Genomic DNA, 17,763 nt, shown 5'->3' on the forward strand with positions numbered 1-17,763 from the left:
TCACCACAATAAGTCTAGTTACCATTTGTCTTCAAATAGAGTTAGAAAATTTTTTTCTTGTGGTGAGAACTTTTAGGATTTAATCTCTTGGCAACTTTTAAGTATGCATTACATTATTATTATTTTAAAGATTTTTAAAATTGATTTTTATACAGAGGAAGGGAGAGGGAGAGAGAAATATCAGTTGACTGCCTCCTGAAGGCCCCCTACTGGGGATTGAGCCCACAACACGGGCATGTGCCCTGACTGGGAATGGAACCAGCAACCCTTTGGTGCATAGGACGACACCTAACCAACTGAACCACACTAGCCAGGGCTATAATATTATTGACTGTAGTCACTATGCTGTACATTACATCTCCATGGCTTATATGTTTTATAATTGGAAATTTGTACCTCTTGTATTTAGCATTTTAGCCATTTGGAGGTTTATGCATTTAACTATTTAATTTAGAGCAGCATCAACAACTTGTAAAAGACAAATGCCTACCTATATTTTTTGGTGAATCATATTTTATATCATGTATGCCCTTTTATGTGGTGGAACTTTTGATGAATTTTCAAATATTATTTCAGTGATATTTTACTAATTTTTAAAAAGGTTGAGAGTTTAATGCTGTTTTCAGTTTCTGGAATCATTAAACAAAATCAGTAGGATGAAATAGATTTAGAAGTGCAAGGAAAAGCTTATATTATTTGTAATATGAACATGCCTGTAGAACTATATAAACTTATTTCATTTTCCAAGAATAAACCAAGTATATTATTAACAACCACTAGATGTCCCTGAAATCCCTTGTAAAGAATCCTTTTCCTCCATCTTCTTTCTACATTTACCTGTTTCTTTACCAAGATATTTAAATCTCTAATGTGTGTTTTCAAAAGAGCAGATATTAACTACATAGCTAATGAACAATGAAACCTTCATTTTGTCTTTTGAAAATTAAGACATCTCTGTCCTTAATTACCTTCTAGAAGGTGCAATTTATGATTTCTAACAAATCTTTAAAAATATGTAATAGTTTGTTTCATATTTAAATACTGTAATACAAAGTGTTCTGTTTATTAACTTTTCTGTCATGTTGTTTTTATTTTCCTCCTGGGTAATGGATCATTTTTGCTTATAAATCTGGAATTAGAGTACAGGTAGTATATTTTAAAATATATTTAGACCGTCTTTTTGGGAATATTTTATGATAATATCAGTCATTAGGGAAGTGAAATAAGTCAGTCAAATACCATATGATTTCATTTATATGTGGAATCTAAAAAAACGTAAACAAACAAAACAGACTCATAGATACAGAGAATAGACCTATGGTTGCCAGAGTGGAGAGGAGTTGGAGGACTAGGTGAAAACTTTGAAGGTTTTGAGAAGTACAGATTGGTAGTTACAAATAGTCACAGGAATGTAAAGTACAACATAGGGAATATAGTCAATAATATCGTAATAACTGTGTATGTTACGAGGTAGGTACGGGAACACTTACTTAACTATGATTATCTAACTGCTATGCTGTACACCTGAAACTAATAAAAATAATATTGAATGTAAACCATAATTGAAAAAAATTAAAATAAAACACAAAGAAAGAGATTATTAATATTCCTAGATGATCTCTTTGCCCCATCATTTTAAATAATTGTTCTTGTATAGTGAATCACATTCACAACCTAGGAAGATTGAAAGAGGCAGTTGTGATTTCTAAAGTTAAAATAATTTGGTTCATTGAAAAATCCCATCTTAGAAATACAGAAGTTGTAATTTGATTCATTATGTGTGTCACTGTGTTCCAATTAAAATCTTATTAATGTTTAAACTTTAAACTTAGCTTACTATAGAAGCTATCATTAAAAACATAATCTTGCTTAAAGATGTCTTTCTTTTCTTCCAGAGATACCAATAAATAGGATGGAAATGCTTAGAAAAAAAAGTAGAAACTTTGGTAGTCATATTTTATTCTGAGATCTCAAAGTACTGAATTAATGGCTTCTGACTTAAATAACAGTCTTATAGTGTTTGAAGTCATGAACCTCCACTTCTAAATATGCCTCACTTTGAAAGCCTTCAGCTAAAGGTTGAAGATTTCTTTGAGGCTCTCCTCCACTTAAAAATTCCTGTTCTACAAAAGAAAAAAAATGAATGTTAGTTTCATTTCTTTGTGATAAAAAGATTGTGATTTCTTTCTTCAAAAACTTCTGTGTTCTTTAAGTAACCAAAGCCTATTGAACTATATAAACAAGTAGGAAGGATACGATCAATTTAGATTTTAAAACTCAGAGCATATGAATAGCCCTACCATTTCCCTCCTAAGAAAAATATCTTAAAATGGGGTCTTAGTCTTAGGGCATTCAAAGACTTTTACCAAATGACTATAAAAAAATGATAATACTTCATATTTGATAGTACCTTTTATATAATGCTTGCCAAAATCTTTATCACTATTAGCTCATTAATTTTCTTGTCATTCCTTTTAGGGAATAGATGTCAGGGTACTATTTCCATTCATTTAGTGATAGACCAATGTGACTTGGAGGTTTGAGAAGAATATGAGAGGTCCAAAAGATCTAGCACATTAGTCAGTTTACTGGAAAGGACATATGAAAAGTACCCAAAGCTTAATCAGTACATTTTTGGATCTGCTTAGATCCTTTTAAGTACTTAAAGGAGAAAAGCAGAATTTAACTCTCTAAGATAAATAATATTTCTTTTTTTATTTTATTTTAAATTAAATCTTTATTGTTCAGATATTACATTTGTTCCTCTTTTTCCCCCCATAACTCCCCTCCTCCCAGTTCCTGCCCCACCCTCTGCCCTCACTCCCCACCCACTGTCCTCATCCATAGGTGCATGATTTTTGTCCATTCTCTTCCCGCATCTCCCACACCCCTTTTCCCCCCAAGAATAGTCAGTCCATTCCCTTTCTATGTCCCTGATTCTATTATGATCACCAGATTATTTATTCACTTGATTCTTAGATTCACTTGTTGATAGATGCATGTTTGTTGTTCATAATTTGTATCTTTACCTTTTTCTTCTTCTTCCTCTTCTTAAAGGATACCTTTCAGCATTTCATATAATACTGGTTTGGTGGTGATGAACTCCTTTAGCTTTTCCTTATCTGTGAAGCTCTTTATCTGACCTTCAATTCTGAATGATAGCTTTGCTGGATAAAGTAATCTTGGTTGTAGGTTCTTGGTATTCATCACTTTGAATATTTCTTGCCATTCCCTTCTGGCCTGCAAAGTTTCTGTTGAGAAATCAGCTGACAGTCGTATGGGTATTCCCTTGTAGGTAACTGAGTTTCTTTCTCTTGCTGCTTTTAAGATTCTCTCTTTGTCTTTTGCTCTTGGCATTCTAATTGTGATGTGTCTTGGTGTGGTCCTCTTTGGATTCCTTTTGTTTGGGGTTCTCTGCGCTTCCTGGACCTGTAAGTCTATTTCTTTCAACAGGTGGGGGAAGTTTTCTGTCATTATTTCTTCAAATAGGTTTTCAGTATCTTGCTCTGTCTCATCTTCTGGCACCCCTATAATTCTGATGTTGGTACACTTGAAGCTGTCCCAGAGGCTCCTTACACTATCTTCGTATTTTCGGATTCTTTTTTCATTTTGCTTTTCCAGTTGGGTGTTTTTTGCTTCTTCGCATTTCGAATCTTTGACTTGATTCTTGCGCTCCTCTGGTCTGCTGTTGGGTGTCTGTATAATATTCTTTATTTCAGTCGGTGTATGCTTAGTTTCTAGTTGGTTCTTTATCATAGCATCGAGGGTCTCATTAGATTTCTTGAGGATCTCACTACATTTATCGGCGGCTTCTAGACAGTTCTTGAGAGACCTTAGAAGTGTGGTTCTGAACTCTATATCCTCCATGGACAATTTTGTCCTGTTTCTTTGTCTCCGCATTTTTTTATGCTTTCTTGGTGCACCCCCTAGTGGTCTTTGTGTGCAGTCTTGTTGTAGTTAAGCCTTGATTGTTGTCAGCAATACCGGGGGTGATTTGACCTACAGGCTAACTGGCTATGAGAGTCAGCTGTGTCTGCAGTGGGAGAGTTTCTGTGCTGAATCTCTAGGGCGGTGCTAATCTAGCGTTTGCCTGAGGCTATCCGGCAAATGGCTCTGTGCAGGGCTTGGGTGGGGGGGGGGTCCCCGGGGATCTACAGGGCGGGCCGGAGCAAGCAGTTATGGCTGCTCTCAGTTCCGTCCCTAGGGGCTCTGCCTCAGAGTCCCAGCAACCGCTGCAAACCTCGGAGAGAAAGCTGCCTTCGGGTTCCGACTGAAGCCAGACAGTCCCGCTTCTCCCGTTTGAGTCTGGGTCCCTAGAGACTCACCCGGATCTGGAGCTCAGAGTCTGAAACTCCCTCCCGATTGAAAACAACAACCGCACCCTCCGCCTCCAGCCCGCTCCGCATGTACTCCGCACCTTAGTATTTCACTTCAGCACTGTGCCTCCTCTGAGTCTGGGTATGATATTCTCTTTCTTCCTAGTTGTAAAATTTCCACTCAGCCAGCCTTCCTGTGGTTCTGGATGATGTCCGTTCCGTCTTTTAGTTGTTTTTTGAAGTGGTTGTTCGAGGCAGCAATCTCTGGCGTTAACCTATGCCGCCATCTTGGTTTTCTCCAATAATATTTCTTGATATAACCATTTATTGTATCCTTTGCAGGGTTGCTTTTACTCTTACTTTTAGTAAAAAAAAAAAAAAAAAAAAAAAAAAAAAAAAAAAAGAAGAAGAAGAAGAATTCTTGCCTTTTAACTTCTGGGGAAAATTTTTCTTTCCTCTCTCAGATAAAGGAGCTATGTGCATATTGCCTGTGGCCATGTGCCTTGGAATTGAATCAAAGTACTAGTAATTAGTTATTACAAGTACCGTGCCTTTTGTAGTAGTTTAAATGATTTTTTTTCTGACAGCCTCTCAGAGAATCACACACTGTTGTATACAATGTAATAAAAATTTCATGATATTACTGTTTGTTTTTAAATCAACTTATTATTAATGAAAGTGTTCCTTATTTAAAATAAAAAAATGAAATTTCTCATGAGAATGGTAGGAGAAAAAATATTTTTTAGAAAATATCACTATAGCCTTTTATTAGCTTGCTTCCCTTTTTTTATAGGTTTATCAGTGATAGTGTTAATTAGGTTATTAGTTCATCATAGAGAAAGATTTTCTTTATAGGTACTATACTTCAAAAAAATAAAAGTCAAATTTGAAAATTTCCTACTTATTCTAGAGTCACAGTAATTACTTTTGTTTGTTGCTTATGCAGCATGGTCTAGAAAATTTCATAAAGCAGGCCAATCACAATTTTTTATTTTACATGTCAATAGTTAATTATATAATAACAGCTAACATTGATATTTTAGACTATTACATTATTAATGAAATGTGAGAAATATGAATTAATACATTATTGATAAAACTGGTTAACTGTAAAATGTATTATTGGGTTCTTCTTGACTATAGAATTATTAAAATATTAAAAATGCAATATAGTTATGCTCATAGAGATATATTATTAACTCATGCACTTAAAAGCTGAAACTGTCCCTTTCTAGCCACAATTTTGAAAAGGTTCTATGTAGAGATATGCACAGAGGAGGTAGTGTTTGACTTTGCCTTGAGTTTTAGGCCCGAGGAATAGCTTCATAGAAGAGGTCCTTCTTGGAACCAAGTCTTAAAAAACGAAAAGTAGTTGGCCATGGGACTACATTCAGGGTTGTGGAAACTTCATGGGCAAAGGTATAAACAAGCCGAGCATATTCAGAAACTGCAAGTAGGTTTATATGGTAGGGTGTAAGCAGGGAAGTACTGGGAAATAAGGAAATAACTGTCTGGTATATTGAAGTCTTTGGTCTTTAGTCTATAGGAAGTGGGGAGTCATTGGAAGATTTTAACAGGTCAGTGACATGATCAGATTTACATTTTAGAAATACTGTTTTGTGCAAGTGGCCAAATGTCTACCTCACCTACCAACTATAGGCTGATAATCTCCAAATTTATATCTCTATCTTTTCTCTGTTCCTCATCTTTTTTCTCTTCCCTTAGCTAATGTATCACCATCTGCCCTAGACGCATTTTGTACTACTGTTCTCTTAATTTTTAATTGCAACTGGTTATATCTAAAGGGACCAGCATAATACCTTGCACAAAGTAGGTGTAGATGAGCTTGGAACTTTTGTACTTAAGTTTGCTTCTATCTCATAGACACCTGCAGTTGGAGCAGATTTGGATAGAATGTGAAGAAATGTACCAGTGGGGTTGAGTTCTTTTCTTTTCATCTACCTTTTTCTAATCCTAGACTTTATTAGGCTCTTATCCTTGTAGCTTTTATTTATTCACTAGAGGCCCAGTGCACGAATCTGTGCACCAGTGGGGTCCCTCGGCCTTGTCTGCGGGATCGGGCCAAAACCAGCTCTCCAACATCCCCCAGTGGTCCCAGATTGTGAGAGGGTGCAGGACAGGGCCAGGAACTCCACCAGTACATGATCAGGGCTGGGGAGAGATGCGGGAGGTTGGTCAGCCAGGGAGGGACCGTGGGAGGGCTCCAGGGTGGGTCTGGCCCATCTTGCTCAGTCCCCATCAGCCTGACCCCAGCAGCAAGCTAACTTACTGATCGGAGCATGTGCCCCCTAGTGGTCAGTGCACATCACAGTGAGCAGTTGAGTGCCCTTAGCATATCATTAGCATATTACACTTTGATTAGTTGAACAGCTGACCAAGCACTTAGCATATTAGGTATTTATTATATAGGATAAGTTTGAATAGTCAGTTGTAAATAGCATGTGTTTTGTTAATAACTATAGTGTTTGATTTAAGATAGAATTGTCTTAACAATCTGCAATACAATAAATCCACTAACAGGAGTCTGTTTTAGGTGTTTATACTTATGTGTTACCTTGTGAGGAGGTGATGTAACATTTTATATGTAACTAGAGGCCTAGTGCACGAAATTCGTCTGCCAGCAGTCGGACATCCTTAACACTGCTTACAGAGGCGGGAGAGGCTTCCACCACTGCCGCTGCACTCACCAGCTATGAGCCTCGCTCAGGGCTTCTGGCTGAGCGGTGTTCCCCATGTGGGGGTGCACTGACCACTGGGGGGCTGCTCCTGCATTGAGCATCTTCCACCTGGTGGTCAGTGTGCATCATAGTGACCGATCATTCCGCCATTTGGTGAATTAGCATATTAGCCTTTTATTATATAGGACTAGAGGCCCAGTGCATGAAATTTGTGCATGGGGGTGGTCCCCTCAGCCCAGCCTGCACCCTCTCCAATTTGGGACCCTTCAGGGGATGTCTGACTGCCAGTTTAGGCCCAATCCCACATCCCTTTCACAATCCGGGCCTAAACCGGCAGTCGGACATCTCTCCCACTATCCTGGACTGCTGGCTCCTAATCGCTTGCCTGCCTGCCTGCCTGCCGGCCTGGTCACCCCTAACTGCCCCCCTGCCAGCCTGGTTGCCCCTAACTGCCCCCCGCTGCCAGCCAGGTTGCCCCCAACTGCCCCCTCTGCTGGCCTGGTCAACCCTAACTGTCCCCCCCGCCAGCCTGGTCGCCCCCAACTGCCACCCCCCGCTGGCACAGTTGCCCCTCACTACCACCTCTGCCAGCCTTATTGCCCCCAACTGCCCCCCCCCGCCAGCCTAATTGCCCCTAACTTCCCCCCCTGCTGGCCTGGTCTAACCTCACAGCCCTCCCACTGGCTTGGTCGCCCGATGTGGTCTGCTGTTCAGTCGTTTGGTCGTCCCTCACTAACTCCCTGCTGGCATGGTTGCCCCACGCAGCCTGCTTGTTCAGTCATTTGGTCATCCCTCATTAATCCCCCTGCCAGCCTGGTCATAGGCAACCATCTTTGTGAGGGTGTGATGGTCAATTTGCATATCACCTCTTTATTATATAGGATAGGATGATGTTTAAGCAGCAGTAGTTAAGTAAAAGCATCATAACATTTGATACTTGTTTTTTAAAAATGTATGATATATTTATTAGAATATTCATTCTCATTTAACTGGCAGTGTGCTTGGGCCCTGAGATTCTAGTATAGAATGTGATTGCTTTTTGTTATTATGATAGAGGTTCCAAGGTGACAAAGGACCTGAGAAATATACCACACAATGTATAGTTTAAGGTATTGATTTTGTTAGTAAAGTATAGGGAGTTTATAAAAGAGCAAAGGTGAAAACCTACTGATTTTGTTTTACTAAGAACTGTAGAAGAAAATTATGGCTTTATAGGACTACCTAAAACTTTAGAGACACAAATGTGAAGTGCAATTTATTTTTTCCCCTTGCTTATTCACCTGCTATTGACTTTGAACCATAATGGGCATGAACCTTCTGTCATTTAGACTTAGATAGGGCTAAGTGTCTAGGATTTTAGTACATAGGAAATGTACTAAATGTGGAGCTTCTTTAGTCTCTTTCAATAAGTCACTTTAAGACTACTGATGCTTTCTGTGCTTTTTGAATTGATGCTTTGAAGCTGAGTATTGGGGAAAATGATATTTGAACTTGGTGCCCAGGATGACTGATGTTTACCACACACTAAGGGGCAGTGCTGTTCACTACAAACATTCCATCATTTATTACATAGAGATACATATCTTAGTATTTAAAAGTTGAAACTCGGGTGACTTTATAGTGAGTAAGATCATAATTAAAGGCGTGGAAAGCTAAGGCAGTAAAATTTGTTTAAGTAAATTTAAATTCTGTAGTTTTAAATGGGTTGGCAAATTGTGCTCACCACCTGTTTTTGTATGGCCTGCAAGCCAAGAATGATTTCTATATTTTCAAATGGTTGAAAGAAAACCAAGAGAATACTATTTTGTGACATGTGAAAATAAATACAAAATTCAGATTTTAATATCTGTAAGTAAGATTTTATTGGAACACAGCCACACTCCATTTATATACTGTCTACTGCTGCTTTTTTCCTATATGGCAGAGCTGAATAGTTGTGACAGAGACCATGTGGTTACAAAGCTGAAAATATTTACTATCTGGCTCTTTTCAGAAAAGATGTGCTGACCTCTGTTTCAAATATTTTTTTATTGATTTCAGAGAGGAAGGGTGAGGGAGAGAGAGACAGAAACATCAATGATGAGAATCATTGATTGGCTGCCTCCTGCATGCCCCACACTGGGGATTGAGTTTGCAACCCGGGCATGTGCCCTTACTAAATGAGGGGTGTTTGGGGGTTGTATTGGTGATAGTGATGGAAACATGATAGCTGCTTTGTAATATTTGAAATATTGTCATGCAGACGAGGGAATCAGCTTGTTTTCTATAACTATAAAATTAGATGTAGCCCAACCAGTGTGGCTCAATGGATTGAGCATCATCCCAAGCACCAAGAGATCACCTGTTTGATTCCCTGTCAGGGAACATGCCTGGAATGCAAACAAGATTTCCGGTAGAGGGTGTGCAGGAGGCAGCTGATTGATGTTTCTCTCTCTCCCTTTTTTTTCTCTCTCAAGTCAATAAAATCATATTTAAAAAAATTCTACCTAGAACTGATTGTTGGAAACTGATTGTAGCAAATTGTAATGTTGCATAGGTGACATTTTAAACTTGTCGAAAGGTGAAATAGAGAGCATTGGGAGGTAGAGAAGACCCTATCATTGGAAGAATTCAGACATGCTGGACAACTAATTAACAAGGGCCTAATAGGGATTCAAGCATCAACTTGAATGGTTTTTAAAGGCCCTTTCTAACCTTGAGAGTGTATAGTTTTATGAACTCTTACTATTGAGAATCTGTATCCAGGAAAGAATTCCAAGTACCAAAAAACACCTTTGATTATATAACTCCTCCAGTTCAAAAATCATCAATGAGATCCTTTTGTCAACTGAATTAAGTCAATTTTCTTAGTTATTTGTTCTTAGTTTCTAGTTGTTGTTTTTTTGTACTTTGATCCAAAATTAACCTTATTCATCCTTCTTACCCTGCACAGCATTTCCCTAGTTAGTTTTTACCAAACATTGTTCTAGGATATGCAAATAGATGATATGCAGGACAAGGGTTCTGTGTTCAAATAGATTTGGGAAATTCTGATACTGAATCCTTCCCTGGATGCTTCCAGTCTACATTAGAATGTGAAATACCCAGAGAAATCCTGCCATGAAGAAATTTGTTTAACCTTTTTAAAATCCAGCATTTCCACATATGCGTGAACAAAAAGTACTTTCTTCTTTGCCACAGTTATTAACATTGCAGAACAGTCTTCCATTTGTCACTTTCCTGTTGTATTTATTGGTTTAGCATCTCCTCTCTTCCTCTCATATGCTATTTTTCTCCTTGCAACTTCATTCCTAAATTCAGCATGGGGAAATGATGAGAAAAAGAGATAAGTAGACTATAGAACTGTAGAAACCACTCCCTGTAACCCCAGGAAAATGGGAAGATAAAGAGTTATAAAAATGTAGTAAAATATATAAATGAAAGGATAATCATATACGATGAAAGTGCTTTTGACATCATGAAATTTCTCATAGTCATTTAAAAAGTACAATACCCTTTTATTGGTAATCTGGCCTTTCTCCATGTAATTTCTGGTTTTAGCTAGTGATCTATTTATGATACCATCTGTTTAGTTAGGTAGTCTTTAAGTGTGTGAATAAAAAACGGGGTTGGGTCCTGGCCAGTGTGGCTCAATTGGTTGGGTGTTGTACAATGTACCAAAAGGTTGCTGATTCCATTCCTTGTCGGGGCACATGCATGGGGTTGCAGGCTCAATCCTCGGTAGGGGGCATATAGGAGTCAGCTAATTGATGTTTCTCTCTCCTTCTCTCACATTGATATTTCTCTCTCCTTCTCCCTTCCTCTCTTTCTAAAAAAAATAAAAATATGGAGTTGGTATATCTAGAGAAAGTGACAGTACCTATGCTAGTAAAGCAACATTCATCCTTTCCCATTCCTTGGTGCGTTTATCTAGTGATTTAGGTTATTTTTCTGTTTGGAGTAGTTAGTGACAAGTTAAAAGGAATGAAGGTAAGAAATTATATAATCTATATATAATCACTTTTATATATACTACTTCTCTGCATATGAGACTGTGTCAAAAGTATTATTTTTTTTCCTGAATCACACATATAAACCATGAATATGTATCCAAAGATATCTGCAGTCACAGACAACTATTACTTACTGAGAATAATAATAGCCAGAGGGTATAGCTTAATGATTCAAGAATGAGATTCAAATAAAGATTCCATCTAGTCTCCCTAGAAACCAACAATCAAATCTCATCAGGGTCAACTTAGCCCTTTCTATAATAGATAAATTGAATAACATGCTGTTTAATTTGTATGTGTGTTATTGAATGAAGCTATGGAGAGTATTTGGTCTGCATATTAAAGATACCAGTATTGTTTTGGTAAGTAAGGAAAATTTCAGTGTTACTTTTCCTAAATTATTTAACCTTGGGTAATTGAATATGTACAAGAGATTTGAATGTACCAGTGTTTTGTAAGGTTATTTATAACAGTTAAACAATAACTTGTCAATGAGGAATTTTTCTGTCTAGACTATCTTTGGTTTTCTGCTTCCTTTTGGGCTTGAATTTTAGAGTAAAAAATGCTTGGATAGTTGATAATATTTTTGTTATGTAACATTTTCTATGTTGTATGCCATTTTTCTGGCTTTTATTTGGACAGATAAAACTGTCTTCAAAAATCCATTTTCCATTTCTTAAAAATGTTACAGATTACCAAACACCTAAAAGTTCATTGCAGAAAACTTGGAAAATACAGACTAGTATAAAGAAGAAAATATGTTACCATTGGTCCCACTCTCAGAGATACCTGCTGTTAACCATTAGTAATATTGTAGATAATCTCTCAGCTATATCTTTGTATATATGTATATAAGATGCATTTGTGTATTTCCAAATTACCAAAAATTTAGTCCCCAGTATTTTCCTGCTAAAATAACACTGCTGTAAACATTCTTTTACAGTAAATCTTTATATATAGGTGTCCCAAAATTCACGCAAGATTTGCAATTGAATTGAATTGAAAATCTTGCGTGTGTTTTGGGACACCCTATATATTTCTTATTTCCTTACATTAAGTTTCTAGGAGTGGAATTGCTAGTTAAAAATACGACATTTTTAAGATGCTTTATTGATATTCCCAAATTGCTTTCTAGAAAGGTAATGTGTTAGTCTGAAGGTGGTTTAAAGAGAAATTTCTCACTGTTTTGGAGACTGGAAGTCCAAGACCAGGTGCTAGCAGGGTCGGTTTCTGGTGAGACCTTTATCCCTGACTTGTAGATCTCACCTTCTCATGTGTTCTCTCATGGTCCGTTCTTTGTTGGAGTGTAAAGCGAGAGAGATCTCTGGGCATCACTTGCTCTTTTTGTAAAAACACAAGTCCTCATCTTTATGACCTCATTTAACGAGCCTTAATTACCTCCTATGGGTCCTACCTCCAGTCACAATATGGAGGTGCTAATTTCAACATATGAATTTTGAGGGTTCACAATTCAGTTCATAACATTGGCATCTCATCATCAGTGAATTACAGAGTTCTCATTTCACCATCTGACTGCTGACACTGGATACACATACCACATACATATGTACATACATATTGCAAATTTAATAAAGACGATATTGTTTTACTTTGCATTTCTTTGATCATTAGTTTTAGTGAAAAATCAAAAATATTTGGACATTTTAATTTTTAGGAGTTTTCTATTGTATTTTGACCATATTTTTGGTTGGAGTTTTAATTGTCCATAAACATTTTCATTTGAACATTTAGCTATTTTGTATTTTATCAGGCATTTTTGCTTATACAGAAAAGGAATCATATTTTAAAATATTACTTATTTTTTAATATTAAACTATTATTTACCTTTAAAATACAGCAAAGTATACAGAATTAACGTATATGAATATCTATATTTTTTTAAATATATTTTATTGATTTTTTACAGAGAAGAAGGGAGAGGGATAGAGAGTTAGAAACATCGATGAGAGAGATCGGTCAGCTGCCTCCTGCACGCCCCCCACTGGGGATGTGCCCGCAACCAGGGTACATGCCCTTGACCGGAATCGAACCCGGGACCCTTGAGTCCGCAGGCCGATGCTCTATCCACTGAGCCAAACCGGTTCGGCTGAATGTCTATATTAATGAATCATATGTTTGGTACTCACCATACATTCATAAAAACTGTTTATAGTCAGATGCATTGATTTGCTGGCAGTGAAATATAGGTAGTGGCAAAGTGAATGCAGAATCTTTTCAGCTATTGTTTGCTCCAAATTAACAAATACAGCAGTGTTTCCTGAGATGTGTTCCTCAGAACTCTGATCCCACAAGATGTTCTGTGAGAAGAGAGTTCTGTTGGTTGAATAGCTTTGGGAACTACTTGCATCCTACATCTCTCACCTAGTGGCTGACAGTGCTCATCGGAAACTTGACCACTGTGAGGAGCCCTGTACGACAGCAATCTGTTTCAGTTTTGTAAACTGACTACTCACAAAACTTATTCTGGCAATAAAATATTCCCTTTTTTTGTTTATGTGATTTTAGCTTTTTATTTAGAAATATTTATAGATTCACAGGAAGTTGTAAAGAAATGTACAGGAGGTCCCATGCACCCTTCACCTAGTCTTCCCAAATTGATATGAGACCATCTTGCATAACTATAGTAAAATGTCATGACCAGGGAATTGACATTAGTACAATCCACAGTGCTTATTCAGATTTCATCAGTTATACATGGCTCTTGTGTGTGTGTGCTCACGCATGTGAATGTAGATCAGTGAAATTTTTATCACATGTAGATTCATGTAACCAGCACCACTGTAAGACTCCCTCATGCTAGCTTTTTATAGCCACTCCCACTATCCCCCCTTTCCATAGCACCTGGAAACCACTGATATGTTCTCTATTTCTAAACTATCATTTCAAGAATGTTACATATTCTTTGTTTGCTCTCTTCCTGAACAATAAAAAAATTCTCTAAAAATTGTTATATAAGTGGAATATGTATGTAACCTTTTGAGGTCGACTTTTTTCATTCAGAATAATTCTCTTGAGGTTCATCTAGATTGTTGTATGTACCAAGACTTACTTCCTTTCCATTGTTGAGTAGTATTTCATGGTACAAATGCACCAAAGGTTTTTTTTTTTTTTTTGCCCATTTACCCATTGAATGACATTTACCTCTTCCCCATATTTTTGGTGGAATGTATTAATATCCTGTATAGGTATTGTTCTGAAAAATACTAACTTTAGAAATCTGTACCACAGAAATGATACAGCTAAAGAATTATCACTAATGAGTATTCCTGGGTTACAGAAATTTAAAATCATTAACTGTTTGGTTTAGGAGTTCCAGAGACGCTGTAATACTCTGATTTCATTGATTGAGAAAGAAAATATGGAAATTGAGGAAAGAGAGAGAGCAGAAAAGAAGAAACGCACAACTAAAACTCCAATGGTAAAATTTTCAGCATTTTCCTAATTTTTAGGTAGATCCCATTTTTTTACATAATTAAAATGCCTATATTATGTTTAATGCCATAGTGATACCAATTATAAAAACTGGTTTTATGAATTGCTAATTTGTTTTTGATAGAAAAAGAATTACACTGCAACTACTGTTTCTTATTTGTTTATAGACCAAATGGTTAGGAACTCCCTACCTAGTAACAGGGCTCTATTTTAAAAAATTCTTCATGACTTTAAGCAAAAATATAATGCAAGTAAAATCCTTCAAATTGAGACTAGAGTTGTTGGTGGGAGTTGGAGGGAGGGGTATGGGATGGGGCTGAAATTGAAACAGGGAGTTCTGATTTGATCAAATAAATGTTCTTTGTGGAACTATGAGTGAAAATTAGAACTTTGAGCAGATAGTGAAGCTTTACTTGGTTTACTTGCTAATAAATTAACTGTTGAATAATAAGATGACTTGATTTTAATCCAGTCAGGTTGCCTTGTATAGTTACAATTTAAAATAGTCTTAAATGGGTCATGTTATTTGAGTGTGGTTATGTAAACTACCATATTTCAGCAAGCCTGGATCCCTTCTACTCTAAGACACAGCATTATTTTGTGTACCACTGAGAAAAACTGTTGCCAAGTAACCATAACTTGTCACCAATTGTAAGATGCATCCTGATTTCAGAGATGCTAACGTGGGAAAGAAATGTGCATCATAAAATACATGAAATGTGGTATTTTAATATCTTATATAGTTTTTATAAATAATACACTCATAAATAACATTTTGCCCAGAAAACTTTCAGTATTAAGTAGTTAACATAAGAGTACATTCATAGTACCATGTGTAACTAGTCACTTGATGACTATTTTTTATGCGTATTTTATGTCTTTTTTTTTAAAAGAAACATATTTGAAGGTTATTTTACATTGGGTTATATAGTTTGTTGGGCTATTTAGAACATTAATTGTGAGTATAACATTTAAGTGAATATTCATGTTAAAATTTTTTTTAATGCATTTACATCCTAGATTTAACATTGTTGGGCCATTTAAAAATATCCATATTGGAGCAGAACATTAAATCTGTTTCCATTTTAGTCACAGAAAAGAAAAGCAGAGTCAGCTACTGAGAGCTCTGGAAAGAAGGATGTCAAGAAGGTGAAATCCTAAAGCCTAGAAATAAAGTTTTAAATGGGAAACTGCTATTTTCTTGTTCCCATCTTCAAATGCTAATTGCCAGTTCCAGTGTATTCATGGTACTCTAAGAAAAATCTTTTTCATTTTGATTTCTTGCATATTTTATATATTTTACAATGCTTTCTACTTGAAATGTGTAGCTTTATATTTTATGCATTCTAGTATTTTGTGTACTGTATTTCGTGCATTTCATGTCTTCATCAAATCCTCTCAGTCCTTGTTCTTTTGAAGCTTGTGCTGAGGTTTTAGCTTTTCTATGTTTTATATGCCGCTGCTTTGAAAGAAAACCTAGATTCTATAGCTGTATTATTGTTGTTTCATACTTTAAATTTATATGGCTGTGGAAAAAAGAATTAAAATGATTTGAGGAGAAAGACTTTTTCACTTCTTTGTTGCTTTCTTTTCTATTGAGTATGGGATTGTTGTATTACTGCATACTGTGATTAGCATAAGTGTTTCTTTGAGGTCATCTAAATATTTTTTCCTAAAGGAATCAAGGGTGAGAATAGAAAAATATTAAAAAGCTAATATTTGATACTGTGCTTGCTGTCAGTATGAATCACATTTAAATTATTCTCTAAATATTCAAGTGGGAAAATATAATAAAGAAATGTCTATACAAAATTTAATTATTTCCTGTTTTTTTGTGCAGTACAAAATATTTGTGCTTACTGAATTGTATTGCTCACTACTATGTATTTGGTTGAAAGTTAAAGCTTTGCTTGCTGACTTGTGTGCGATTTTATGTCCAGTAGAGCCAGTTCAGAGGATTATGGGTTTAACATGCAGATTTATTAACGACTAAGTTAAGAGTGTGAAATAAGCCCTATGCATGCAGGAGAAGGGGGCTGTCTTCTGTAGGAATACAATATGTTCAGATAACAATCTCAAAGTGTCAGAAGTTTACACACCAAGAGTTTATTTCTTGCTCATATCACAGTCCCATTGCTGGGGAGAGGGATATGAGAATGGGAGGGGATCAGCTCCACACAGTCACTCCACTGTTTTGTAGCTGCACCATCAGGACATGTAGCTTGTTCAACTGATGCTGTAGGAGAAAAAGAGATGCTGGATAATTTCATGTAAGAACTTTATTGACTCAGCCAGAAGTGACACATGTCACATCCACTTATATTTCATTGTCCAGACCTAGTCATGTGGTCCCATGTATGTGCAAGTGGGCTGGCAAATATAGGGGGACACATTAGAATGCTTTACATTATTTCCTCTGCTATTGAGGCTCTCTGTTCAGGAAAGAACTTGGGTCTGTCACATGAAACTGCTAGTGTGCAATTAATCAAAGTCAAGGTTAGTTTATTAGGAAACAGGTAAAAATGGATCAGAATCTAATGTGAAACACACAACAAATAAGAAAATCTGGGAATACGGGACAGTGGTGTTAGTTATCAAAACAAGGTTTGGACCAATAAAGAATTATTCCCTCCCCTATTAAGATCTTTTGCATTTCCTATCAAATTCTATTTAGTGTCCTCAGTCTTCTCATAGAGATTCTGAAACAATGCTGCAATGTACATAGGGGTGCATATTTTTGCAAACAAATGTTTTCAAATGTTTTGTATAGATACACAGAAGCGGCATTGCTAGGTCATGTGATAGCTCTCTTCTCAATTTTTTGAGGAACATCCATACTGTTTTCCATAGTGGCTGTACCAATTTACATTCCCCCCAACAGTGAATGAGGGTTCCCTTTAGCATTTCTTTTCTTAAGGTGGAATGAAGATGGAGGGTGGGAGCAGGTACAAATCTTGGGTAGGAGTGCAAGCCAGCATCTTTCACATCCCCAGTCTTCTCATTGAGGTTCTGAAACAAGAATACTTCTAGAGTGACAGCCCATTATCTGCTAGATTTTCCAAGATTTTATTCATTGCTCAGATTTCTTATTTCTTACTGACATGCCCTGGATTGGATACCTTTTACTGTATCCACTATTAGGAGTGAGACTCTTTTACTTTATTGGATGTTGGGGTGTCATTTGGGTACTAGTAAGAGATGTGATTAGGATGATACATCAAGGAACCCAGAGAGACCCAAATACTTCCTTGGCTTAACTGCTCTTTCTGTGAGGCCCACAAAGGAGATAAAGGTAAGCAAAAT

The 17,763-nt window shown here is 36.6% G+C and overlaps 1 protein-coding gene across 9 annotated transcripts in view; it reads left to right on the forward strand.

The window, feature by feature from the left end:
* Positions 1-16,272, forward strand: part of SMARCA1 (SWI/SNF related, matrix associated, actin dependent regulator of chromatin, subfamily a, member 1) — an 89,333-nt gene extending 73,061 nt beyond the window's left edge. For 5 of the 9 annotated variants that reach the window (XM_036305724.1, XM_036305732.1, XM_036305733.1 and 2 more), the window contains 2 exons: positions 14,336-14,446; positions 15,550-16,272. In XM_036305724.1, coding sequence (XP_036161617.1) covers positions 14,336-14,446; positions 15,550-15,621 — 183 coding nt within the window. In that variant the 3' untranslated portion in view covers positions 15,622-16,272. Of the gene's footprint in view, positions 1-14,335; positions 14,478-15,480 lie in introns of all 9 variants that reach the window. The other 4 variants (XM_036305727.1, XM_036305730.1, XM_036305728.1 and 1 more) reach the window with 3 other exon arrangements.
* The last annotated feature ends 1,491 nt before the right edge of the window (positions 16,273-17,763 follow it).

This window comes from Myotis myotis, unplaced genomic scaffold (genome assembly GCF_014108235.1).
Source record: "Myotis myotis isolate mMyoMyo1 unplaced genomic scaffold, mMyoMyo1.p scaffold_m19_p_4, whole genome shotgun sequence".
NCBI classification, from domain to species: Eukaryota; Metazoa; Chordata; class Mammalia; order Chiroptera; family Vespertilionidae; genus Myotis; species Myotis myotis.